Source organism: Cricetulus griseus, chromosome 3 (assembly GCF_003668045.3).
Source record: "Cricetulus griseus strain 17A/GY chromosome 3, alternate assembly CriGri-PICRH-1.0, whole genome shotgun sequence".
NCBI lineage: Eukaryota > Metazoa > Chordata > Mammalia > Rodentia > Cricetidae > Cricetulus > Cricetulus griseus.
Window position 1 is genome coordinate 80,737,259 of NC_048596.1, and position 27,467 is coordinate 80,764,725.

The window sequence follows — 27,467 nt, forward strand, 5'->3', positions numbered from 1 at the left end:
ATTTTTTTTCTGTAGTTGCTATCATTTTTAATTTTGAGTTAGCATGTGAAGTAATGGGTCATTATGGCATTTTCATACATATATGTCATTTTATGCTATGTTCTGATTTATCTCCTCCTTCACTGCCCTCTTTCCCTCACCCCCTTCCTTCTCTTGTTGATCCTCTGACTCCTTCCAAATAGTCCTCCTTTGGCTTTTATGTCACATGTGTGAATACATTTCCAATGAAGATATTCTCCCCACACATAACACACACTCCTTCACCTCTCCAGCTCCCTCAGAGCCTCTGTTGGATTCTTTAGGAACCTATCCTTGGGTATCAGCTGATGCTGTTCATGTACTACACACACTTCTTTCCTTCTTGGGGCTTGCAGTCAAGTCTAAGACACTGTCACCAAGACAGTAGCATCCTTTTTTCTTCTACTTACTGGGTATGGCAAATTTTTTTTTTTTCTTTTTCTTTTTTGACAGGATCTCTCCACATAGTCCTGGCTGTCCTGGAACTTGCCACTTAGACTAGTCTGGCCTCAAACTCATAGAGATCTTCCTGCCTCTGCCTCTTAAGTGCTGGACTGTTTATGTTTGACTGTTATAAGCCATGAATTCCATGGAAATAAATCATATAAATTGCATTTATCCCTGCATATGTAATAGACATAATTATGCATCTGTTAGTAAGATGTCATTATTACAACCTTAAAAATTCAGGAAAATCTTACTTAGGGTGGGAGGGGTGTGATGACTTTTTTTTTAAGTTGTAAGGTTGATTTTTCTTGCTGAATAGTTAATGTCAGCAAGCTGATACACAGTGAGACCAATCATTGTGCCTTTGCTCAGCTGTGGTAGATAATGAGCCTTCCTTTTGAGAAGCCCATTGGCAATACTGAGTCACCTGGGATGAATAGAAGTTAATCCTGCTGCTTCACAGAATGGATTTGTTATGTAATTTATGGTACCCACAAACCCTTTGGGAGGTCTTTATTATCATGATGGTGTCTTTCTGGGCCTTCTCCACCAGTTCTGCCAGAGTGATTCTCATACCTGAAGGGCTAGCAGCTTGATGTAAAAAGCAGGCATTTGGCTTTTGTTTTGACATAAAGTATGTTGATGAAGAATGGGTGTTAAAACCCGAAATAAAAAAGTTGGTGATTGAAGATACCCCCTCATTATACTGACTTAATTTCTGAAAAATGAGTCATATTCAGAGTTTGAAATGTTTCTTTTTTGGCTAGCCTCAAAAAAGGTTTTATTAACGTTTTTGTCTTGTAAGTTGCTGCCCAGATTTCTTTGTGTCAGTCCTGCCAACCAAAGGAGTGTAAGTTTGGGTTTCCATCACCCCACATGGTAGATTAATTCTGTCATTGGTCAATAGGCACTGTCAAATAAGCCTTACTGTTTGCCTACTCACTGAGGAGCCCTGTGGTGGTGTGACCTCCTCCTCAGCTACCAGCACTTAACTTGTAATACTTGGAATTTTCAATGTATTGTGTTAAAACAAACTTCTAATTCAGGCTATTTTTCTTTTCAACTTTAGGCCTAAAATTGGAAGCTCTATTTTTATACAACATCTCCTAGAAAAGTCACCAGTGTTGCTATTCTCTTGCTACCCCAAATATCCTAAGTGGGCCTGGGGGTGGGGAGAGTAAGAGCCGGCTGTTTCACATGGCTAAGCAGAATGTGTGGGCCTGCCTGCCAGCCAGTGGAGGTGGAATCTGCTCTTTGCTTCTTGGCAAGTATGTCTGGCTTTGGAAGCTTTGTTTAGGACTTTTAGTTCGTGGTCTTTTCTTGCTGCCATATGCAGCATAGCTCATTGTTTTCTAGGAGAGCCAAAGAGGTAGAACTTCATCTCTTATTGTCTTTGACAAGGTACATGTGTTAGTAAGATAAGTCAAAAGCCACTCTGATCAGGCTAAAAAAAAAGTTATTATTTGTTTATTTAATTAAATTTATTTATTTATTTGAGACAAGGCATCTCTCTGTAGTCCTTGTCCTGGAACTCACTGAGATCTGCCTGCCTCTCTGTACAACACTACACCCAGCATCAAGAAGTTTTTGTGAATAGCATAGTGGCACTGTAAAAGTCCTTCATGTTTTAAATAGTTGAATCCCCCCCCCCTGTTTTTTTTTGGACTTTTGAGGCAGGGTTTCTCTGTAGTTTTGGAGCTTGTCCTGGAACTCTCTCTCTCTGTAGACCAGGCTGGAACTCATAGAGATCCTCCTGCCTCTGCCTCCCGAGTGCTGGAACTAAAGGCGTGCGCCACCAACACCCAACACTCCTATTAAAATAAGTATATGCAGTATTCAAAACAAAGCTCTTGGTCTCAAACTTCTGTAAATAAGATATTTTCACATATTATCTGGGGAGGCTGAAAGTTCCTGGAATATTGTGAGATTGTGACTTCAGTTGACCTTTGGGCTTGCATCTTTGTAAAGAAGAGGTGGGAATAATTTCTGTGAATAATGTGACACCCTTCCCTCCTCCAGGGGAGTGAGGTATGGATCAAAAGAGACATGTACAACTCTGTTTTCAGTCTCAAATTCTGTATTTTACTATAAGAGGTGAAAATTAGCTCATGAAGTGAAGAGTGATGGGGCCATATTACTACTGGTTAAGAAGCTATTTGTATCACATTATTTGAGAAACTGAAGAGGTTGGGAATAATTGGAACAATAAGACAACTCCCCTTTTTTTCTAAGTGCTATGCGTGGAGAAGGGGTCTCAAAGAAATCTGACCTTAAGAACAAGTCCTTGAGAAGTGAAATTGAGTTTTCTGTGCACAGGATTCAGTTTCCTTTGGTACTTAACACCATTTTATCGGAATTGTTATATATATATATATATATATATATATATATATATATATATATATATATATGGTTTGTTGGGCATAATTGTGCTAGGGCAAAAGCTAAGCATGCCTGCCTGATTCATGAGTTCATGCAGTAAAATGACTGACTTGTGCATCGTGAACACTATTTGTCTTAGTTGCTATTCTATTGCTGAGAGTAGACACCATGATCAAGGCAACTTAAGAAAGCATTTAATTGGGGGCTTGCTTACAATTTCAGAGGGTTAGTTCCTGACCATGGCCAGGGAGCATAGTGGCAGGCAGGTATGTTGCTGGAGCAATAGCTAAGAGCTCACATCTGATATGTAAATTATAGACACAGATAGAGACTGGGCCTGGTGTAGGTTTTTGAAGCCACAAAAGCCCACTCCCAGTGACACACCTTTTTCAACAAGGTCACACTTCCTAATCCTTCCTAAATAACTCACCAACTGGAGATCGAGTATTCAAATATATAAGTCTTTGGGGGAACATTCTTATTCAAACCACCACATTATCAGTGGTTATCAGTAGGTACATAGCAAACAAATGCTGTGTACTTAAGAATTGAGGAACACAGATAAAATTTGTGCTGTTTGGAGGATCAAACAAATCAACAAATGAGACCAGGCTGGTGTTGCAGTCCTGTATGTAATCCTAGCATTTGGGAAAGCTGAGGCAGGAGGATCATGAATTCAAGGTCAGCCTGAACTCTTAATCATGTATGAAATCAAACCCAAAAACCAAAGCAGCTGAGCATTGTGGCATATGCTTTTAATTCCAGCAATTGGGAGCAGAGAAAGGCTAGGCAGAGTTTCAGGCTAGCCAAGGCTACATCATAATACCTTGTCTCAAAAAGAAAACAAAACAAAAACAAGGCAAAACAAATGAAAATCCACACTATCAAAATGAAGAAAACCAAACCAAGACAAAACAAAAGTGTTGTCCTGGATTAGAGTACAATGACACATATATTGGTTGAATCCATCTCAGTATTTGAATTAAGTATCCATTTATGCATGTTAATGTATCCATATGCCATATAAGCATTTGTGAAAATAAAAAGCTGTTAATAAAGCAAAACATTTTTAACCTGTGTGTATATACATGTATGTGTATATGTGTATGTTTGTATATGTATACATACACACATGACTATATATAACACACACATACATCTCCTGAATTCTTCCTAAATTGGCTCTTGGCACTTAAATTGTTTGGGTGATAGTAATTGAAACCAAGAATTCTGGTCATGTCTGGTTTTTCAGTTTCATAGGATGTGGTTTAGATTGAGCTGGAAGAAGATTGGCTCTGTCATTATTGTACAAAGACTTCCAGGAGAGTTTGCTTTACATCCCATCACATGATGCTTGGATGTTAGGAGGGGTTCTCCCTTGGGAACATGAAGATGAGAGAAATGTTTCTTCAATAGATGGCAGGGGTAAATACTCTGTAACTGTGTATTTGGAGCAGAGCTAAGATAGTTCTTTTAGCTTGTTAGTCATACCATCTTATATAAATAGTACCCTAATGGCTCACCTAGTTGTAATGGAATTTGTCAGCTTTCATGGGCCAGGGATCATTGCTCCTGTTGTTCAGCTGAGATTTCCCATGACATATTAGGTTGAAATTGTGGCCCTGTAAGCTGGTCCAGGAACACAAATCAGGAAGTCTAAGCATTGGATCTTACTTTCTGTGCTGCTTAAGTAGGATATCTGAGAAGCATTAACTGTCTTTGTAAGAACTCTTTCAGTTCTGACATCTAGAGAATGTAAAAGGGAATTTACTGACAGGCGTATTCATGAAGGGTAGGCTTTGATCTCCATTCTTGAAGCTAATGGATTCTGGGTGTAAGTGATGTCTTCAAAACCCAGTTTGTAATCTCTCAGTATTGCTTTCCACCTAAGAATCTTATTCTTGAATTCTATATGCATTAGATTTGAAACTCACCTGGTAAAGAGAGTCTGTTTACTCTTCACATCTACACCTTCTTCAAAAGACATTTTACTTTTCTTATGGCTGTGGTATGGTGGCCATTTTGGCTTAGGTGCCTGTGTACCTCTGGTAACAGTTATTGAAGCCAGAAATGTGTATAAGGTAGTGGTGGGCCTAAGTCACATGTTCCATTATGAATCCCACATACACACAGTCTTAAACCAGGAGTTGGGTCAGGGAACTACTTGGTGAAGCTTGGGCATTTATCTGATAAAGAGACTGGATGGTGGGGAATCATACAGGGTTCTGTTACATTCTGTAATGTCCTTCGATTCATTCTATAGCTCACAAGCCCGTATGACAGGTTTGTGGGGTAAATGCAGCTCTTCGGCTGCTTTCAAGGCTCCACAGCCCCATGTGCAGATGAGTCACTCTGGCTCTGGTTAGTCTAAGAGCCAGATTCTCAGCCCAGTGCTAAGAGGATGAGGACATATTAGACTTTCAGATGGAGGGTGAAAAGGGTAAGGCTTGTCTGACACTTAAAAAATACATTGAAGAAACTCAGATGAAATTAAAAGATGATCATTTGATGAACTTCCTGTTTCTTGTTCCATCCTTTAACAACTCTCTTAAGTCCTTGTGCTCACAGAAAAACTGACGCTTCTTTACTTGCTACCTGGATATTTTTCTTTCATCTTCCATGCTTTTGGCAAAGTTTTTTTCCCCCCCTTTTTAAGGGAAATTGAATTAGTTGGCAAATACAGTATGATGAAAGTATGTGTCCATTGCTAAAATAAATTTTATATAAAATGTTCTTGCATATTCTTTGATCTATTAATTTCCCATCTTAGGATTTATTCTCATGAAACAATTATTAATATTCTGATTTTTAACTTCATTTTCTATTTATTACACTAGTATGTCTAGAATAGTGAATTATGGAGAGCAAGTTAGCATCTGAGTAAGATGTTAAGACAACAAATCATGGTGCCGGTTCATTGAGATACTAAGCTTTTTAAAGTGTTTCAGCACAGGGAGTCTCAGTCTCTTTGCTCCCACTGGAATACAATACAAAAAAAAAAAAAAAAGACACACTGAATAGTAGGATATAAATAAGCATCATGAGTTATGTGCAGTCTGGAGCATTTGTGGTGATAACAATATTTAAAATTTTTGTTTAAGGTTTAATGTAACTTAGTTACTGAAGTACTTGCTTTGCAAGTTTGTGGACCGGAGTTCAATAACCCTAGAACCCATGTGAAATTCATTGACCCCCCCCCCCCAGACTTGTCTGCATTTTCTAGACTTTCTAGAATATGTATATAGTACTTTTGATTTGGCAATAGTCATGGACATTTCTGACAGAGTTACTCATGTGGTTGAAAGGAAGAATTCTTTTGCTGTGCAGGTCTTTTTTGTCCCTCCTTCTTCCTGTCTGCTGCACATTAGCAGTCAGCCTCCATTGTGGGCTTCTAGGAAGAAGTTGGTATGTGTGGTCTTATAATGGATTTAGATTTTCTTTATAAAGAGTGAGCTAGCATTGAGAAATTGATCAGAACCATGTGATGGACTTGAGGCTTACTTAGAAACCACATGACTCTAAACCATAGATGTATATTTGTGATCATTCAAGTATTCCTTTAAGGCATTTGCAGGTAGTCATTTGTCATTTTTTTGTATCAGGTTCTTTCCTCATCTTTTGACTCATTTCACAATTTCCTTTCTTTCCTTTTACTAAATGCAAAAATCTAATCTCATCTTCAGTTAACTACTTTTCAGCTAAACTCCTTAGAAGGTGACCAGAAAGTGAACAGTTTGTGTGGTAACTGGATATTTGAGGACTAATTAGCTATGATATGCTAACCTCCTGGGTGGCGAGGAATTAATGTCTAATGAGCAGTCCACCTTCAGGGAGGTACTGAAGTTCCACTATAAGCAAGGAAGCAAACTGCATACATAGAGCCAGCGTGTAACAGGCATGCCATGCTCATTACAGTACCAGGGAGTACAAACCCAAGACAGCCTTCTGCCTTGAAACAAGGAATGTCATTGGGAAAGCAGAGGCATGGGGTAGAGGGACTGATGATAAAGGAGTGACTGTTACAGTTGTCCCCATAGGCTCATCCATTTGAATATTTGGTCCCCAGCAGGTGGCACTGACTAGGGAGGTTCTGTAACCTTTGGGTCTGTGACCTCTCCAGCAGAAGGTGGTCCCTGGGGCCAAGGCTTGAAGGTAATATGTGCTCTGGATTCCAGTCTAACCTGGTACCTCATCTGCCAACATGTGAGGACTGTGGCCTCACGCTCCTGCTGCAGTGGTGGACCATATCTTCTGGAACAGCCAAAATAAATCTTTTATCCCATTAAGTTCCCTCTTTAGGTATTTGGTAGCACCAACTAGAAAAGTAACTTAATACAGTGGCCAACCTAGAATAGAAATAACATGGCCTCCCTAATCATGCCTCCTTTGCACATATGGGGGTAGTTAGACCTGCTTTAGAAGAGTTGTGATGGGGAAAGAAACAAAAAACCCAGTTGTGACATGAGAAGGCCCAGTTTTGGTTATTTTGGGTAAATATGCAGCTCAGTTCTAAAGCGAAGAGAGCTTCATTATTTCCTTTTGGGAAGTTTATGCGGTGTGTGTCTGTGTTGGCTTGCTAGTATTTGGCAAGTAGCCCTCAGACTAGCCAGAAATAGTGGTTTTAGTCCTCAGGCCTTAAATAGATAAATAGTCTCAGTAGTATCTAGTCATGGACTGCTTAACTAAGGGATGGATTCTGAGTGAGTTTGTCATTGTGTGGATGCCACTGAGTGTCCTTACACATAGGTCATTCACTTCATGTGATATCTTGATGCAGTCAGGGGAGATGGTACATGTAACATGTATGAGCTTACTGCCAGCCACACAGCATGCTGTTTTACAGTAACCTTTTAACAATAAAAAGGTAGCATTGTAAATATGTAGCCCAGTAATGTAACCTTTTTATTGAATGTCACATACTATACATAATTGTATGTGTTGTGCTAAGCAATGGTGGTACACACCTTTGATCCCAGCTGGCACTTGGGAGGCAGAGATAGGCAGATCTCTGTGAGTTTGAAGTCAGCCAGGTCTACAGAGGAAGTTCAAGGCCACAGAGAAACCCTGTCTTGGAACCCCCCCCCCCCAAAAAAAAAAAAGTATGTGCTATACTTTTATACACCTGACAGTATAGGGTACTTCTCTGTGACAACATCATCATGAATAAGTGAACACTTTCTTCACTGCCCTGGGTGGCCATGGTTGCCTAAAAACTGTACTTTGATTTTATGGGACCACCGCTGTGACCACTGTCCATTACTGATGAAAACATCATTTTACAGTATGTGATTGTATTTCAAGTATGACACCTTGATAAACTAATAAAAACAGATGACTTTGTGTCAAGCTGGATGGTGTTAGTCATGTGACCCAAGGTTACTTCCTAGAAATATAACTAGTATGTATATTTCCTTTTAAAAATATTCTTTCTTTCCTCCCTTCTTATCTCTTTTGCACTTTTGAGATTGGTTGATGTAGCAAGTCCTACCCAACCCTAACCAGAGTTACATAGTTTGCTAGTATAGGGCATTTTAGAACAAAAGCATCTTTAAAAGCATAAACATAGATGCAAACAGGGTTTTGTTTGTTTTTATGTAGGAAACTGCTTTCCCCACTAAGTAGCTCTGGTAAGACCTAATTTTTGAAGGTGATCTTCCTTCAAGCCCCAGTTCTAGATGAGCAGTCCCCTCAGTCTGTCCTCATTGTCTCTTCAAGTTTCTAGAAGTCATTTACAATTGGAATTGCCAACTTGCCAATCTTTTTTGAAAAGGTCACTCAGAACCTGTAGCTGCCAAGTGGGACTAGGAGTCTGTCCCTTGTAGCCTCTGGCTGCTGTAGAAAAACTGAAGATTCCATGAACTCATGTTCTGTTCTTCAGTGTCTGACATAGTCAGTGAGAAGTAAGACCATGGAGCCAGCTAGTTCCACAAACTATTTAGATAGAAGTTGGTAACATGAATTTCATATTGCTATTATGTGGGAATGCCTGTGTGTGTTGATAGCTTCTTGCTGCAGAATAGACTGACTCTAGATGGGAACAAAATGGAGAAGAGCATTGGGTGCAGATCTGACACATCTTGCTGATACTGTTTTTTTGGTATATATTCACCTCCTGTATTTTAGCACATCATTTCATAGGCACCCTATCAGCAGCCAACACTTCCTCTGAGCAGGCTTTCTGACCCAGTCAGCTACATCAGAGAGACAATTTGCCCTGGCCTGCTTACCCGAAGAGTTCAAACCAACATGAAGAAAGGGAAGGCTGCAAACTCCATGGTGTCTATCACCCATTGTTCAGATTGGAGTCTTTTGGGCTTGGCTGTGAGACTATGTGCAAGAAGCAAGGGAGCCATTCATTAAGGAGAAAAGTTCTTGTCTTAAGAATGTTCCAGATCTTCACTTTCATTCTCTTTTAAATGTCAAAAAGACAAAGGTAGCCCCAGAATATTTATACATTGAAAAGACAATTCTAGACCCCTTGTTTTAATGTTGGAGTCACAGAAAAGTGATTTGTTTAAGGGACACACTGCTTACAGCAGTCCCAGATGAAACTTCAGTGTCCTCAGAATTTATTCTGCATATAGACTCAACCTCTGGAATACACTTAAGTGTTGATAACATTTTCTTCTTGGGGCATCATCATCTTAGTCTGGCATGCCTTGACACACATCATATCAGAAAAGTAAGCAAGGCCAGCAAGCCAGAGATCAGGATAGCGACCCAAGAGTGTGGAGTCAGACTGGTTATCTCAAGTTGAATCCATGAATTTTATTTACTTCCTTTTATAACACGAAGAAAACTAACTTACAGAGATGTAATGAGTTAAGTGTAATAGTTCACATCATTCTCATTGAATACATGCAGTGTTTTTTTGTAAGTGTGAGTGCTGTATATGTGCATGTGTAAAGGTCAGAGGTCAGTGTCAGGTGTCATTCTCCACCATATTTTCTGAGATAAGATCTATCACTGAACCTGGAGCTTATTGATTCACTTAGGCGGGCTGGCCTGGAAGCCCCAGGAAGCTTCTGTCTTTATCCCCCAGCACTGTACTACCATGGACTATCACTGAATATGGACTACCATGCCGAGCTTTTATGAGGGTGCTGGGGATCCAAACTAAACTCCTTATGTTTTTGTGGCTGGCAATTTACCGATGGGCCAGTCTCCCCAGCTCTCTGTAATGATTTTTAAAATATTGGTCTTCTCTTTCCGTTTCCTGCCTATTGCCCTTTATGAACCCAAACAAGACCTACCTTTCTGTGAAGTACTCTAGGTGAAGTTTGGTAGATTAGTTTTATTTTGTGTAGCAATTAAGAAACCTTAGTTTCCTAATAGAAAAGCTAAAGCAATTTACTGCTTAGTTGTGTTATAAAAGTGCAACTGTAGGCTCAGGCCCATATATGAGTCCCTCTCAAGTTTTCTTTACAGTTCTCTTATTTTCTCCTTTTTCCTGTCTCCATTTGTGCCAAGTCTCAGTGTGGGTTGGTCCTCCACTGTGAGCGGCTCAACAGTCAAGAGTAAGTCACTTGAAGACAGGCTTGCCTGGTTGTTACCTCATGGAACTACTAAAGAGATAGGCTCTGCTAGAGCTAGAGCACCTCCAGGGACCCCAGGCCTCTTAAGGACTGCCCTTGGGGCCTAGCAGTGTCTGCTTCAGGCCTGAGGCTGGACTGAGCTGGGCAGGCAGCCAAACTTCTCAGGAACAGCAGCCAGGGCTGGCACAGAGGAAGGAGGATTCTGGAGGCTGATGTGCAGAGAAGGGAGGGAAGGAGTCAGAAACAGCTGGAGCTAAGGTTGAAGGAGAAAATCTAGGGACTGATCCTGATCCAGTATAAACTGAATCAGGTTCCTGTCTGGTAAATAAATACTCAAAGGAGTATAAAGGCTTAGAATAGGTTTCCCAGGTAGTGTATGTGTGAATAGTTCCACTTCCCCCACTTTTTCCCACCAGTCCCTCTACTTCTCCTTGTCCTTGGCTCCATTTGACCCATTTGTGCCGTAAAGCAGCAAAGTGATCACTTATGGGACATATTTGACTTACTATGGTAGAGCTAGGCTAGCTACTGAAGAACTCTTCCTGTGGTAAAGGAAGTTTGAGTCTGCCAGTGACTTTGTGATAGCAGTAATAATAATTACACAGAGAAGGCAAACACTTCATTGAATGCTTCTATGCAACAAATACATGGATTAGCTCATTTCCTCTTCTCAACAATCCTCTGAGGTGCAGTGGGATGAGCTGTTGACAAGTTTGGTTAATAGATGCCATCACTGTGATTCACTCAATCTCAATTACTGTACGTTCTCCCTTGATAGGCACCTTGACCTCAGTGTGCTGCCATTCAATTTCCTGGAACTCAGGGTTTATTTTACAGAGCTACGTTTCTATATAGCTGTTACAATGTACTAGCAAATAGAAAGTGATATTCATTACTAATAATTGTGTTGTTTTTGGAAATGTGGCACTGGAGTGTCTAGATTGTGCAGAAGCTGTCTGCAGGTGGCAATGGGAGAGAGGAGAGCCACCTGGGAAGATCCCTCCATTAACAGTGTAATTGCCTTAAAAGCTAGAGATCCTGTCTTTGCAGACCTGCCAAAGTGGATAAAAGAGGAAAGGGAAAGCCTGCCTCAGGTTAGGAACAGGGTATGCCTAACAATTTCAAGCACTCACACAGGCACAGCTTGATTTTATTGAGGATCAATCCCAAGGAAATCACTTCCTGTAGAGAACCTGATTCCCCATGTGTTGGAGTGATGTGGTATTAGCCTGTTTTTGTTTTTTGAGACTGGGTCTCACTATGTAGATCAGGCTGGCTTTGAACTCACAGAGATGATCTACCTGTCTGTGCTTTTCAAGTGTTGGGATTAAACACATGCATTATTGTGCCTAACTTTTTATTATTACTATTGTTAATAATATTTTAATATTATTTGTATTTTTGCTCATGTGCCATGGCTTGTGTGTGGCTGTCTGGAACAACTTACAGGGTCTGTTCCTTCCCTTCTACCATATAGGCACTGGGGATTGATCTCAGATTCTCCCTAACCTGGTGACAGGCACCTTTAACACTGAGCTGTTTCAACAGCACTTGTGAGACTGTTTCTTTAGAAGGACTTGAGCTAATGACTTTAGGGTAGGGCTGGCTGTGTGTACCAAGTATTATTATTTATGTTTCTTGACTGACTACATACAGTAACCATGTGGGTAGATTTGGGAAATTCAGTTAGTCACAGAGCTAGGCTTCAGTTTCATGGCTGCAGCTTTCACCACACTGATGTGGTGGAGCAGGTCTAGGGCAAGTGGACCAGTTATAGCATATCTCCTCCCTTCCTGGGATGGGGAGCTGTGAGCCCAAGGACATTATACTTCTTGGAATCATGGCAGCTTGGCTGGTCTTGCCCTGGGAGGGCAGTGTTAAGGATGTCTTTGATCATGCATGCAGACAGTATGGTGTTCTTTCTGGTGGCTGATGGTTAAGATCTGCTGTTCTGTGGTTGCTGTATTGCTGCTCCTGAATATTACTCAGAGTACTGTCCCATGATCCTTTGCCAGATGTGGGCTGGGTTGTACAGGTCATGGTTTCTTGAACTAAACATTCCAGGCCCCTGTTTGTTCTGTGATGTTGGATAAATTTACTGTATGTATGCAGAGCCTCATTTCCCTGTTTTTAAATGAGGCTGTGGTGAGGATGGCACATGAGCTAATAATGTTCTTAAAGTGCTTAGATAGTATAGAGCTTGGCTCTATCAAATGCTTAATAATTGGCTGCTGTTAGTCAACAGTGAGTGAGACCTTCAGCTTTGAAAGACTGAAGAAGGTTCTGCTACCCTCTGGAATACAGGGCTGGTTGCTGTGACTGGGTCTGGAGAAGCTCAGGTCCAAGAGAAATCAAAGTGGTCCAGGAGCAGTATCCACCAGCAGACAAGAAAATACGGACTCTAACTTGACACCATTACTCCATCCCACTATAATGGGAACCTTTCAAAGAAAGGAACTATGATGGAAGAAAGCTGACCTTCTGTCACTGGATGATTGATCATCTGTTGACATTGATTTCCCCCTCTTTTTCTCATTTGCTGAGCATGTTAAAAGCCTTCAGGTTTCAACTGGTTCTGCTGTATCAGGCCATCAAAAGATGCTTTTACATGGAGAACCAGCAGAGTAAATGGGATTTAGGCCTCTATGGGAGCCCCATCTGTTCTGTCCTTACCTTTAGGCCTCAGTGCCAGGCTTTGGAGGGAGCTGCTGTATTGGAGCATCTGTCCAGTGGGGGTGGAGTGAGTGGCTTGGGTAGGTGGGTCAGATGGAGGGCAGGAAATCCTCTTATCGCTCCTGGTGCTGGGCCTCCTGCAGCAGGAGCTGAGCAGCAAACACTGGTGAGTCAGCTAGCCTGGGAATTAGAGTTGCCAGTCTGTGAGCATGTGGGGTTTGTGTAAGTTTGGGCCTTTTGTTTCTTTCAGCAATCCAGTCTTTAGAAATACAAATCTGGAAACCAGACCCTCCACATGCTACAGTCCTTCTTGTTTGGAGAGAATTCTGCTGGAACAGTTGCTTCTCTTATATGATGGTCTTCCAAGAATTAACCCCATGCCTTTTGAAATTTGAATAGGTTTCACTTACGGCTTACTACATGCCCAAAGTATGAACAGCCTGTGAGAAACCATGCCTGAATCTGTCACTTTTCACAGTCAAAGCACTTTTAAGGGTCTCTCTCTCTCTCTCTCTCTCTCTCTCTCTCTCTCTCTCTCTCTCTCTCTCTCTCTCTCTCTCTGTGTGTGTGTGTGTGTGTGTGTGTGTGTGTGTGTGTGTGTGTTTTAAAGCACATTGAAACTGCAGTTCTTTAGAGGGCATGTGTAGACATGTCTTTTGTCTTCAAGGGTGGAGAATAGGACACACCCTGATAGGAGTCTACCTTAACTACAGGAATGGCTGTGGTTCCTTTTTGGTGACTACACTCACTGCTTCCTTTTAGAGAGAATTCCTCTTGAAAGTAACTCCCAGTTTATCTAAGCACTGTTTGGTAGAAGCTGTTTTGTTTTTATTTTTTCAGCTTTTCTGAACAACTGTCCTTTGCCCCATTACCAGACTCTTAAGACCTCTGAATTTGTACCATGAAGGTCCATGGAAGCTCCTTAGAAGTAGGAGGCCCATGCTGGACTGACATTGATTTTTGTCTGGTGTCTGCTTTTCTTGGTACGCTTTTGGCTTCTGATCCATGTACTAACAGTGCATTGTCAGTTGCTGCCATTGTTCTAGCAGCTGGCAGAATTTTGCAAGTACTACATTGTAAATGGATTTTCTGTTATAGCAAACTATTTGAAGGGTAAGGACAAATCCTGAGTAGATTGTATTAGAGAAGTAGCTTCTGCTTTTGCCACAAATTTCTAGCAGTTCTATAAAAATTAAGTTACAACAAATAGTACGCAGTGAAGAATTTTCTCAGCGTCAATGTAGCCATTTGATTTGGCAGTTTTATGTCTTCGAGATTGTATTGGGCGTGGAGACTTACCTAGGTTGGGAAAGTACCTGGAGTACAGACTCTATAGGTGGGCGGAGCAGGGTGGAGCTAGGACAGTTACACCTGTGTGAATCCAAAGAGATCAGACATTTGTAGTTTTGACACTGTATCTTTACCTCACCATTAGATGATTATGAGATTACAGGTGCTTGGATATGGCCTCTTCTCCCTATTCCACCAGAATCCAGCCTAACAAACCAAACAATGTATTTACTGGGTTTACTTAAAGAGCACAGATGAGGGCTTATTTCAGGAGCATGAGTGACCTAAAGTAGCTTCAGCACCTTAGGTTTGAGGACTTCATGGAAGTTTCACCATGGAATTTTGCTTTCAGTTAATTCTCTACTTATGTACGCTAGCATCTGAGGGAGAGCAAGAAGGAATGGCTGTTTGTGAGGTGAGGCTCCTTTAACTCTCCTGACTCCTACTGAAGAGTGTCACCAGCTCCATCCATTACCATTATCATAGACTTAGCTACTTCTGTATTGTTCTGCTCAATTGGTTGCCATGGCTGCCAGACCAAGGTAATTTATAATCTAAGGTGTTGCTGTGTTATGCTTGGAGGAAAAGACCTACTGTAACAATCTTTGTTAAAATCTGAATATGTAGGTTATTAGATGTAGAGTCAGGTGGTGAACTTCTGGCTTCACCAGGATCTAGATAACTTTCTTAGTGAAGGCAAAAGTTGCCAAGACATATTTCCCCTGGAACACTTTGTCAGACTGTAGTCTCTGATGTGTTCTGCAAATGATTGGCCTCTTGTAAGTGCTACTATAATGATTCTAGGAATTTCCTATGCTGATTTCCCAAATATCCATTTCCAGGGGTAAGCCAGAGATGACTTACAGGAGAGAGAATGGTGACCTTTATCTCACCATTAGAAGGGGGTGTCTTTCCCTTGGCTCAGTTTTAGCTCAGTGAAGTAGAGTAGTCACTGGTGGAAAGTTCTGGAGTGTAGTATCTATGCCCTACTCCTCTGCTTAGAGGTGACTACTTTGTAATTTCCTTCCAGGTTGGCTGGCTCCTCTAACTGATGGCATGTTGAAGTACATGGGCCAGAAGCAGCGAGGGCATCTGATCCAGAGGGGGCCACTCTAGAGGCCAGGCCACCACCACCATGGGCCAGTGTGTCACCAAGTGCAAGAATCCTTCATCAACCTTGGGCAGCAAGAATGGAGACCGGGACCCTAGCAGCAAGTCACACAGCAGGCGGGGAGCTGGCCACCGGGAGGAACAGGTGCCACCTTGTGGCAAACCAGCTGGGGATATCCTTGTCAATGGGACCAAGAAAACAGAGGCTGCCACTGAGGCCTGCCAGCTGCCAACATCTTCTGGAGATGCTGGGAGGGAGTCCAAGATCAATGCTGAGGAGTCTTCCTTGCAGAGGTTGGAAGAACTGTTCAGGCGCTACAAGGACGAGCGGGAGGATGCAATCTTGGAGGAAGGCATGGAGCGCTTTTGCAATGACCTATGTGTTGATCCTACAGAATTTCGAGTGCTGCTCTTGGCCTGGAAGTTCCAGGCTGCTACCATGTGCAAATTCACCAGGTTAGTCACAGATGCTTTCGTGTCAGGTGAACAGAAGAGGAAAGAAAGTGACATTGGGTAGTGGTACCAGCTAGAACAGAACTGGGCTAGCTTCACGGGTTTGGGGCAAGTGGTCTCTCCCCCCTTTTCTGGCCATTTTCTCTACAGCTTAAGTCTGGCGTTGTTGTTTTGATCCAGATAACTCCCTAGATTCTTCTAAGGAATTAATTTTTTTACCATGTTCCTGGTACTGTAGCAGAATTGCGGAGTAGATTTCTCAGTAGGTAAGACTCAGAGATTTGTGTCTCCATAAAGCTTCTTTGTCTGATATGTGCTATCCTGTTTTCCTCACAGAATAAAGTGCTGTCTGATTGATAGGTCACAGTTGAATTTATCACAGCACTAAGAGGCAGTCTAACTGGGTACTGACCCTCTGCCTAAAGTTAAATAAGGACTAAGCAGTGTGAACCCTGTTGCTAAGTTGCTGCTCAACCCCACTGACAGCTGCTCAAAACTTGTCCCTTAGTCAGTTGACTCATTCGGTATTTATCTGTAGTCTGCCAGGCACTTAAGTTTCCATAGAGTAAGTTTCTCTGAGGCTATACCTCTACAGCTAGGCCTGTGTGCAGCAAGGACAGCTGGCTCTAGTTATCAAGCATGAATTGTACAAATTGTCATAGTAATGCATCCATATTGGGGTTGATTGTATAAAAGGATATGGCAGGTTCATGGCAGACTATAGCTTCAAGAGTACAGGGTTACGAATAATAACTGACTTTATTTTTTGTGCTATTGTTGTTACTATAACTTTTTAAAGACGGGGGATCTGGAACTGGATATGTAGACCAAGATCAAACTCCAAGATCTGCCTACCTCTTGAGTGCTGGGATTAAAGGTGTGAGCCACCATACCTGCACTGGCAGAACAGACTTCAAAACCCAGCTGTCTGGGCTGCTCAGTAGGTCAGATGCCTCACAGTTCAGCAGCTTGTACAGTCTCTGGGATGATTAAGTGTGAAACCCTGTTGTAAACTGCAAAGTGCTGTATACATGTTAAAGATACATATGTAGCAGTGTGGTGGTACATGCCTATAAACCTATCCCCCAAGAGGCTGAGGCACAAGGGTAGAGAATTCAAGACTAGTTTGGGCTACATAGTGAGAACCCATCTCATAAAACAATGCAAAAAACAAAAATATTTAAAAAAAACACTATTTTTCAATGTGAGTGTGTACATGCACATGTGCCATGCTTTGAGTGTGATGGGGGTCAAAGGACAACTTGAGGGAGTTGATTTTCTCTACTTTGTGGGTTCTTGGGATCAAACTCAGGTTATCAGTCTTAGTGGCAAGTATGTATACCTGCTGAGCCATCTTACTAGGCCCTCAAAGCCACATTTATTTGTTTGCTTTTTCCTCTCTATTTTATCTGTATGGGTGTCTTGCCTAAATTATATGTGTCTGTATTCTGTGCATATCTGGTACTCTTAGAGGCTAGATGTCAGATCCCCTGAAACTGAGTTACAGGTAGTTGTGAGCTGCCAATGTGGGCTAGAGGAATTGAATTATCTTTCTGTCTTCCTTCCTTCCTTCCTTCCTTCCTTCCTTCCTTCCTTCCATCCATCCATCCATCTTTGAGGCAAAGTCTGATTATACAGCCTTAGCTGTAGAACACTGTGTAAACCAGGCTGACTTAGAACTCAGGGATCCTCCTGTCTCTGCTTTCCAAGGGCTGGGGGGTTAGCTGTTGTTACTGTGCTGTCTTGCCTCATCATACACGGCATCCTTTTTATTTATTAATCGTACTTTTTCCTACCTGTCGCAGGAAGGAGTTTTTTGATGGCTGTAAAGCAATAAGTGCAGACAGCATTGATGGGATTTGTGCACGGTTCCCTAGCCTCTTAATAGAAGCCAAACAAGAAGATAAATTCAAGGATCTCTACCGGTTTACATTTCAGTTTGGCCTGGACTCTGAAGAAGGGCAGCGGTCACTGCATCGTGAAATAGCCATTGCCCTGTGGAAACTAGTATTTACCCAGAACAATCCTCCTGTATTGGACCAATGGCTAAATTTCCTAACAGAGAACCCTTCGGGAATCAAGGGCATCTCCCGGGACACTTGGAACATGTTTCTTAACTTCACTCAGGTGATTGGCCCCGACCTCAGCAACTACAGTGAAGATGAGGCCTGGCCGAGTCTCTTTGATACCTTTGTGGAGTGGGAAATGGAAAGAAGGAAAAGAGAAGCAGAAGGGAGAGGTGCACTCAGCTCAGGGCCCGAGGGCTTGTGTCCAGAGGAGCAGCACTGAGGATCTGCCTGCTGCCCTGCAGCCAAGTGAGGAATTGGACCTTTCTGGAAATTACTGAAGATCCGGATATTTTCTACTTTACACCTTTCTCTGCCTTGTATTTGAAAGGGCTCTAAAATGCTGTATCATGTTTTAGGCACTTTCTTCATTTTTTTGGTTATTTTGGTTATTTCTTTTTTTTTTTCTTTTTTTTGGGGTGGGAAATCCCCCAAAATATTTGAACCTGGCTACATGTTGTGTACCTTTTTTTTTGAAGCCTTCAGATAGAATAAGCCTGCCATTTCTTGCACAAATTTATTAAATTTGTTTTGTTTTTGTGGGGGAGGGTGTAGGCCCAGGTGGGGAAATGGGACTGTTAGGTTGAATTAACATTACAAAATGATACAGTGCCAGATCTCAGTTTTGCATATTATTTTTCAGGGCAGGTCTGTACTGTGTGTAGTGCTGTTTACATGGTTGAATTTAGGTTGTAATAATTATTTTAAAAAATTTACACAGATATGAATAGCAGTGTTAACTGTTAGCCACATTGCATTAATTTCCAGACAGTTTGGAGCTCTTGGAGAGCCAGGGCCAAGGCCAGTCAAGAGCATTTGCAGTCTGACACACCACCCCATCCCTTTAAGCTAATTTATCCAAAGCCCTTACCTCCCTTACTTCTTGCTCATTCCTTCTTTGACCCATTGCATTTCATGTTTAATTTATCCATCACCATGCCATACCTGTCGGTCAAGTGAGCAGTTTTATTTTGTTTTGTTAGAACACATTGTACTGAAAACCACTTAAGCGTTGAATGCAGAGAAAGCAGTGCTACCTCAGTTTTGCTGGAAGTAGACTTCTTTGATAGTTTTCTTTAATGTTTTTGTATTTTCATGTCATAAGTGGAAATACTTTGTTTTTTTTTTTTTTTCTTTTTCATTTGCCTTGGAGCCAAAGTTTCTGTTCCAGATGGTAAGAAAAGTGTGCCTGCCGGCCAGCTGACCTAAAAAAAAGCTATGGCATGGAACTCTGCTTCAAACTGTTTTTTTCTTTAATTTTTTTTTGAGTATCATCAGCTTACTTGTCTGGCAAGTGCAGAAGCCTGAGGCTGGCCTGAACTCTGCCAAACAAATTATCCAAGTATATTGAATCATTAAATGTGTGCCCCTCCCTCTTTGCTGCGCCCATGTTGTCACTTAACCCCTAGGAGTTATTTATTATCTTTTTGTTAATGTCAAGCTCATTTGGGGTAATGTGATGACTGTTTAGGTTTACATGACCCTCTTCTCCTTACCTTATCCCCAGATATGTATATATACATATATAAGATATGTATATATTTTACCTTTATAAAATATATATATACACATATATGTATCTATATTCCTTTATTTGTCTGCTAAAACTGGCCATAAAAGAGGGAGCTGCCTTTGATCTGTAGTTTAAGAAGATGCCAGGGAGTGTCATAAATGGAGGCTATTGTATTATGAATTTGGACATTTTGACTAAAGCGAACTTGAATGAATTTGCTTGCAGGAAGGAGAAACCAGTTCTCTAGACTCCACATGTTCACTCTGCAAGGCCAGCTTTGGTCAAGGTGCCACCAGGGCCTGAGGAGCTGACTCTGTCCTACCTAGTTTCACTAGAGGACCCTCTTGGTAATTTCCCATTAAAAAATATCCTCTAAAAGTTGTACTGGAAGGTGGGTGGCAGGAGCTTGTACAGTTCAGCTTCCAACACTTCGGAACAGATTTAAAAGGGAATCTTTTAATAAAAGTTACAAAAATATTTATACTCTTGATACAATGAAAAGTGTCTATTAAATACTTGGAATTTTCTCCCTTGATTAGTCTACCCCAAATCCTGGGTATATGTTTCTCACCATGGGCAAGAGTTGCATGCTTTGAGTTTTTTATGAGTCTTACAGCTCTGGGCTCCTATCTTTATAAAAGATGGTATTTAAGGAGATGACAGTCCTATTTCCTAAAATTGGTATTGACACAGGGAACATTTTTTGTAGGCCTGACAATTGTCCTTTCTTGAGAGACAGATGAGAAACCTGAAATGAACCACAGACTTAAGATAGTGCTGGCAGGCTAAAGAGCAGGCTGTTAGGCCAGATGTGCCCCTTTCTTCTAGCCATAGTAAGACTGTTCTTGAGTGAGTATCCAGGGACCCAGCAGTTTCTGAGGGCACAGCTACACAGCAGCCTTTGGAGAAGACCTCATCCATCCAGTCCAATGAGGGAAGAAGTGGTGGTGTTCTAGGTAAGACTTTCTGTTGCAGATAAGAAAGGGTATATGTGGCAGGGAAGTGCCAAGAAAGGGAGGCCATTGAGGGTTTCATGGACTTGGAGGAACTAGATTTTAACCAATTGCTCAGTTTTTCCAACCCCAGTCATTTAGAAATTATTTGTGATTGTATTTTTAATGGTCTGTTGTTGAGAAACCAGAGAAAGGAACAGTTAGAGAGGAACCTGGGGTTCTCTTTGCAGTAGTTTTTGTTTATTTTACCAAGAGATTTACAGTGAGATTAAGTTTTGTAGTTAACACTTCTGAGAAACAAAAGCCTCTGCTTCACTCAGCCTTAGATAGGCCTAATGTTTGCCCCTTGGGTAAGCCAACTTTGTGACACTGGGGTGATGTGGGGAGGGGCAATTTATGCGTGCCATTTTGGAATTCTGCAACATCTAAGCATTGTTATACAGACAGAATCTGTTGGAAAATTGCTTACTTTTGGCAAGTGTCTTTTTGAGTTTCCATTTATTTTATTTTAGTAATTTATTAGCGAGCTGGTATAAGATAAAGGGTTGCTCTATTGAATTCTTTCCCCTAGCCTCGCCAAACTTGAATGTATCATTCTTACACTTTGCTGTACTACTAGGGATTGCCTCAGCAGCTCATTTGACTGTGGCAGATGTGCCCATGTGTGTGTTGGGTCCAAAAGTCTGTATGTACCCATCTGATAAAGAAAAAAAAAATCTTCAGAGCTAGCTGAAAATTCCAATTTCAGGCAAAGCTTTGGGCTAAGGGAAAGATAACAGAAATTGTACAAAAGCAGTATTGTTCATATTGGATGGACAAAGTGAAGAGTTAAGCTGCACATAGTATTAGCTTGAAACAGTACTGTCTCTTAGGGCCTGATCTTTAGGCCAGATCAGGCTATGGGACCCCCCAGATTATGTACTCGGACCATTGGTAGGAAGTTGCTGAGAGCTATATATTGGAATGTATGGTTTGCTATATTTCAAGTGGGGTCTTCAGTGCAGCAGGTAGACCCAGTTATACAATTACATAAGGGACAGAAAGAAAGCTACTGCTAAGAATTTACCTGCCCCCTCTTTAGACTTCTTATTCTAGCATGTATGTTAGGATGACTAGTGATGACCTGAACATCTTGGTTAACTGACCAGGGTCAAGGACTCAAGCAGTATTTAACTTAAATACTTGAAATGACAAAATTAACAAAATATGTCAATTACGGCTTTTTAAGGACATGTGACATTGATCCTCCCTTCTGGGTCATGTAGAGGAAGTTCTTGCCACTCCTCTTCAAAGTACATTCCTATGTTAAGCTGTAATAGCAGCCCATACCAGTTGGCCCAGGACTACATGCTGGGGATGCTTACCAGCTCCCTCTCTCCCTTAAGCATTGGGTGCAGATGCTGAGATGGTTTGGTTAGCTGAATAATCAAGTTTGATTCTAGTGTTGGGGTGTTATGTTCTGTTTCTCTTAGAAACCCAGCCTGCTCTCATAGATACCTACTTCTATTACATATCTTGAACATTGCCAAAAGAAGCCATTCAGCAGCTGCTTTTTTTTTCTCAGTACAAATATATTTGCTATGGAAGAAGTATCTTCCCTCTAATGCTGCAGTCCTCAGAATCTGGTTAACTGCTCTTCCCTGCTGCACTGAGTATGGTTCTAGGTTTTGAAGAGGGAATTTGAAGCAATAGGTAAACAGGGCTTGGTTGAATTGGTCTCACATATATCCTGTCTTAAGCCGCTGAGGTGATGAGTCCACTGCTCATGTGACCCTACACCTTTGTGGATCCCTCTTGGTTTGTGACCAGCATATGTTTCTTGAGGTTGTACAAACTTGACAAAAGTTAATACTTTTGTATTCTCTGCACTGTTGCACTCTTCAAATAGCCCCTTGAATATTAACTTGATATATACATTTTTGTCTTTGATGTCTACAGTATTTTTTTTTGTTTTTGTTGTTTTTTAATTTGAAGGTTATCTGCTGTTGGATTCAATAAATTTGTTTACCTGACTATTGATATTTCTGCAGAAAACAAATAACATGAATTTATTCTGAGGCATAAGTTATCCACTTTTCCAATGATGCTATGTTATATTAACAGCTTGGGAAAATGACCTATGTAGGATAGAAGCCCAGCTCCAAACACAAATGACCTCCATGCACTGTGAATGTTTATATGCCCACTACTGGAATCATCTTTCTTAAGTAACTCATGAGTAAAGTCAATCTGGAGCCCTGTGTTAAATGTATGACCCTATAGGTCTGATCAGGCTTGAAGTGATTGAGTTTACCTTTTATTCTGCAAAATAAAGTCATCTCCATCTGTATTAGAATTTAAGAAAAAGTTGTGAGATACCCAAGATTCTCCAAAAAGATATTAAGTACTTTGGGGGATGGTGGCAGAGTTTTTTGGCATGACATTTGATCTTTCATCACTCATTGCTCCCTAAAAGGGCTCCACTTTCTATTGTGCCAAACTGAAAGAGGAATGTAATACAAATAAATAAATGACCCAGAGACTGATACTGGGGTTTAGACTTCAAGCTGAAGTTTAGAAAAGCAAAGTAGCTGGCTATTAGCTATTACCTCAGGCTGAATGGGCTGATCCTGTCTCCATGAGCTCTCACCAAGCCTCAGACTGTAACCTCTCCTTATCATGGCTGGAGAATGAATGCCTCCTACTCAGTGCTGAAGACCCTGCTTCTTTCTTTTCTATCCCTCTAGTGCTGGGATTAAAGGTGTGTGTTCTGTTACTCTTTTAGACTGATTCAATCTCATATATCCCTGGGTGGCCTTGAACTCAGAGAGATCCATCTACCTTTTAATCCTGAGTCCTAGGATTAAAGATGTGTGCCTGGCTTCTGTGGCTTGTGGCTGACTTGGCTTTCTGAATCTTCAGGCAAGCTTTCATAAATCATAAATAACAAATCACCATAGAGGAAAAATTTAACAGGAACTCGCAAGTAGCCATTTACTTCTTAAGTTCTAGACTTAAGACCTTTAGTTTCTTTCTTGTATTTTCTGGTTATTGTCTGTTTAAGAATAGCACTGACCAACCAACCATCTTGCTCATTTCTCTGGTGGAAGTGCTGAGGGTTCCTCAAAAGTTCCTAGCCTCTTGGTGTCTCCTAAGATCTATTAAGTGCAGAATAGGGATCAGAGAAACATTTTCAGTTGGAAAGGGCTTAAGTAAGCTTGATATTTCCTAAAATACGTGTAGTTTTACCCTTGTTCCACATTCCTCCCATTGACTCCTGGGTTTGTTACTTCTGTGCTTTGTCTCCTTTATTAAGCACAGATTAGAGAGTAGCAGAATAGAATGGAAGATAGCCAGTTTGGGTGCTGTTAAGAGTGCTGAACTGATTATAAGCAGATAAAAATCCTATTTTCAATTAAATGATTGGCAAGTAGTTCTTATACAATTATCAGATGAGTATAATTGCAAGTTACAGCTTACCAAGGAAGTATACTAAAAAGTAGTTCAGAGAGATAAGATTGTCTCTTCAATTCTTGTCTCTCCTATGAAGTTCTCAAAGCAGATTGCTGAGTTGGCTCTGGAAGTTATCTCTCTACATATGACAGAAAGGTACTATATACCAAGGTAAGTGCCAGGAAGTATAGAGGCCAAATCATTAGAAATATATAGGCCTTGCCATTGGTTGTTTACATTGATTGTTGAATCAATCCGGACTTTAAATTACAAGATTCCCATGCCTTAACAAGCAAACTAGAGCCGGACGTTGGTGGCACATGCCTTTAGTCCCAGCACTCAGGAGGCAGAAGCTGGCAGATCTCTGTGGGTTTGAGGCCAGCCTGGTCTACAGAACGAGTTCCAGGACAACCTCCAAAATAATACAGAGAAACCCCATCTCGGAAAAACCAAAACAAACAAAAAAGGCAAATTAGAAAGCAATTTTAAGACTGACAGATGGAAGGATACCATATTTAATCCACAAGAAGCTCTTAAGTCAACATGCAAAAGTAGTTGGCTTCCCAACAGAACAGGTAGCAGATATACACAACTCACCGAAGAAAATCTGGCTGAGTAAGTTGGATGCCAGTCTAAGTGGTACTCAGGAAAATAGCAATTAAACATGAAAACTGTTCCTTAATGTAGCAACTTGGCAAAGATTTGAGATAAATTATGCTAGTAAATAGTAAAATCTTTCTGTAGTTAAAAGTATCAATATGCATTAATACAGTAACTTTTTCATACCGGTCAAGTATATATGTGCAAGAATGTAACCTGCAGCTTCAGAGTCAACAAAGTAGTGTTCTAGAAATTATGAGTTATGATACTACAATGTTATGCAGCTATTGAAAAAATCTGAATGATAACAAAAAATCTAATATTGTAAAATATTGGCAGTCATTACTTCTGGGTGGTTAGATATAACCTTAATATTTCAAACTTTTACTGACTTCCCATATATTTTCAGAGGTTCAAGGAAATAGAAACAAATGTGGCTTAGTGTTCTGAGCATTCAACCCCAATATAGGCACAAGTTTAAAACCCAAACCAAGAGTTCTGTAAAAACCTTCAGTTCCCTTTTCCCTTGGGGTTGACTTTTCCCTAAGACTGCTCCTCAGGCAGCTGCCTTGGCAGCTCAGCATTGGCTGCCTAGAGGGTGTGGGAGGAACAATGCACAAACACACTTATGAATGGAATGTGTGTTTTGCAAGAGGCCAAGTTGGCAGCTTTGGTTTCCAAAAGGTGGGAGCATCAGCTGGAAGAACACAGTGTGCAAGAAAGTCTCGGAGGCTTGAAAGCTAGGTCCATTTCTGCAGTTTGGGCCCAGGGAGAATCCTTTGTCTATGCTGAAGGAAATAGCCTTGCCCAATTCAGAGAGCCTCAATATCTTCTTGTAACACTTTGCATAGGCCCCTAATGCTTGTCACTTACTGAGCACTATTCATGCTGGACTTTTGCTAATTTAATCTTCCTAACAACACAGTCTCAGGAAAAATGGTTCACAGTCTACTATTCTTGACATTTTCCATAAGCAAGTCTCATAATTCTTAGAAGTAGGTATTTCCTCATCTTATACAGCTGTGAAAACAGACTCAGAATGATCCAAAACCCAGCAACACAGCTGAAGTTCTAACCCAGGCCTGTGCATGTCCACTAGAGGCACTGTCTTTCAGGACAGGAGCCTTAAAAAGATAGGTATCAGTTGAACCCCACTGCTTTAGAGCTCAGCTAGAAAGGAAGCTCAAGTTGGCAGAACACAAGTTTGCTCCTGGCAGAGGGACTTTCATGAAGCAGTGTGTTAATCTAAAATCAAACCCTGGTTCCACTTATGGTCCAGTCTTACAGAAGCTTCATTTAAGGGTTAAACTGTGCCCTAAGTGCCCAACCCTAAATTTTCAGAATTATTTCTTAGCTAACTACAACAGTAATGATGCTGGACTTTTTTTTTTTTTTTTTTTTCTCAAGACAGGGTTTCTCTGTAGCTTTGGAGCCTATCCTGGCACTCAGTCTGGAGACCAGGATGGCCTCGAACTCAGAGATCTGCCTGCCTCTGCCTCCCGAGTGCTGGGATTAAAGGCATACAGCACCAATGCCCAGCGATGCTGGACTTTTTATCTATTTTTTTGAAAGAGGGTCTCATTACAGCTACAGCCTTGGGTGGCCTGGAAGTCACTATGTAGACTGACCAGGCTTTCAAACTCTTATGTACCTGGCTCTGCCTCCAGAGTGGGTGTAACACCAAGCCTGCCTGGTTTGTTTGTTGTTGTTGCTGTTGTTTTTTTTAAAAAACAGATCCTTACATAAAAGCATTTTGTAAAACATGATTTGCCAGTCCTACTAGTCAGAAATACTGTTAACATTTTGGCACACAGCATTCCCAGGCTTAGTTCCAGTCCCATGTATAGCTTTGTACATTTCCCCTACACAACAGGAATCAAAACGATAATAGTAGCCAGGCAGTGGTGGCGCATGCCTTTAATCCCAGAACTCGGGAGGCAGAGGCAGGTGGATCTCTGTGAGTTCGAGGCCAGCCTGTGGTCTACAAAGCTGCACAGAGAAACCCTGTCTCTGAAAAACAAAACAAAAAAAAACTATAATACTGTTTCATAACCTTACAGACACATGCATGCACATGCATGACTCTCAACTCAAGTTCATTTATCTTCAGTGATAATTCTTAGAGCCAGGTGCGGTGGCAAATGGCTTTGATACGGAAGACAGAGGCAGGTGGATCTCAAGTTTGGGGACAGTATAGTCTACACAGTGTTCAGGACAGCTAGGACTACATAGTGAGGCCCTGTCTCAAAAAGCCAAATAATAATTTCATGAGATACTAGTATCTCTGCCTGGACTGGACTAACAGTATTTAACTTAAGTTGAGCAATCCAGTACTTTTAAAAAGCTGGGATTAGAAGAGGTGCATGTACACAGCACACTTCTTTGTAATAACACCATGGCAACTACTTTGCACATTTTTGTACAAGCATCTTACTATTTTCAATTCTTATGGTGTAGCTGTAGGATCTGAGTATTAGAAGCAAGGTTTTAGGTGTGACTGACAGATTAGTTCACTTTGTCTGGAGCATTTCATATTTACCAGATTTGCAATTGTAAACCTGTGTCCCATCTTTCCAACAGTGTTACTAGTTAGTCACCTTAAAACTTAGCATTGTTTCTCTGAGTTTTGAAGTTTCCATTTTCCAAGTGGTGCCCCGGTGTGATGGGGCCACCTGCTGGCGAAGGGTGATGCTGCAGCTGTATCCCAAGAAGGAGGGATTCCCAAACATGGAAGTATGTTTTAACTATCATCTTTGTTCTTGCCAGATGTTTAGTTCAGTGTATCAACTGCCACTTTGACTTTATAACAGATGCCAAAGAGTAAACAGGTTAGCCAGTTACTTACAGAAATTTGATGCACTGGCTGGATTTTCTTCTCTTGGTCTTTGCAGTATATGCCATTTAATAATGGTAGTGCTACAGCAACCAGTACCTGTGTAAATAAACTCCAACACAAAACACTCACCCCCCTCCCATGTCTTAAGAGGAGGAAATG

The 27,467-nt window shown here is 41.2% G+C and overlaps 1 protein-coding gene across 3 annotated transcripts in view; it reads left to right on the forward strand.

The window, feature by feature from the left end:
- Dcun1d3 (defective in cullin neddylation 1 domain containing 3) overlaps window positions 1–22,452 on the forward strand; it is a 41,327-nt gene extending 18,875 nt beyond the window's left edge. For all 3 annotated transcript variants that reach the window (XM_035442261.1, XM_027410197.2, XM_027410198.2), the window contains exons 2-3: window positions 15,376–15,911; window positions 17,714–22,452. In XM_035442261.1, coding sequence (XP_035298152.1) covers window positions 15,481–15,911; window positions 17,714–18,197 — 915 coding nt within the window. In that variant the 5' untranslated portion in view covers window positions 15,376–15,480 and the 3' untranslated portion in view covers window positions 18,198–22,452. The remainder of the gene's footprint in view (window positions 1–15,375; window positions 15,912–17,713) is intronic.
- The last annotated feature ends 5,015 nt before the right edge of the window (window positions 22,453–27,467 follow it).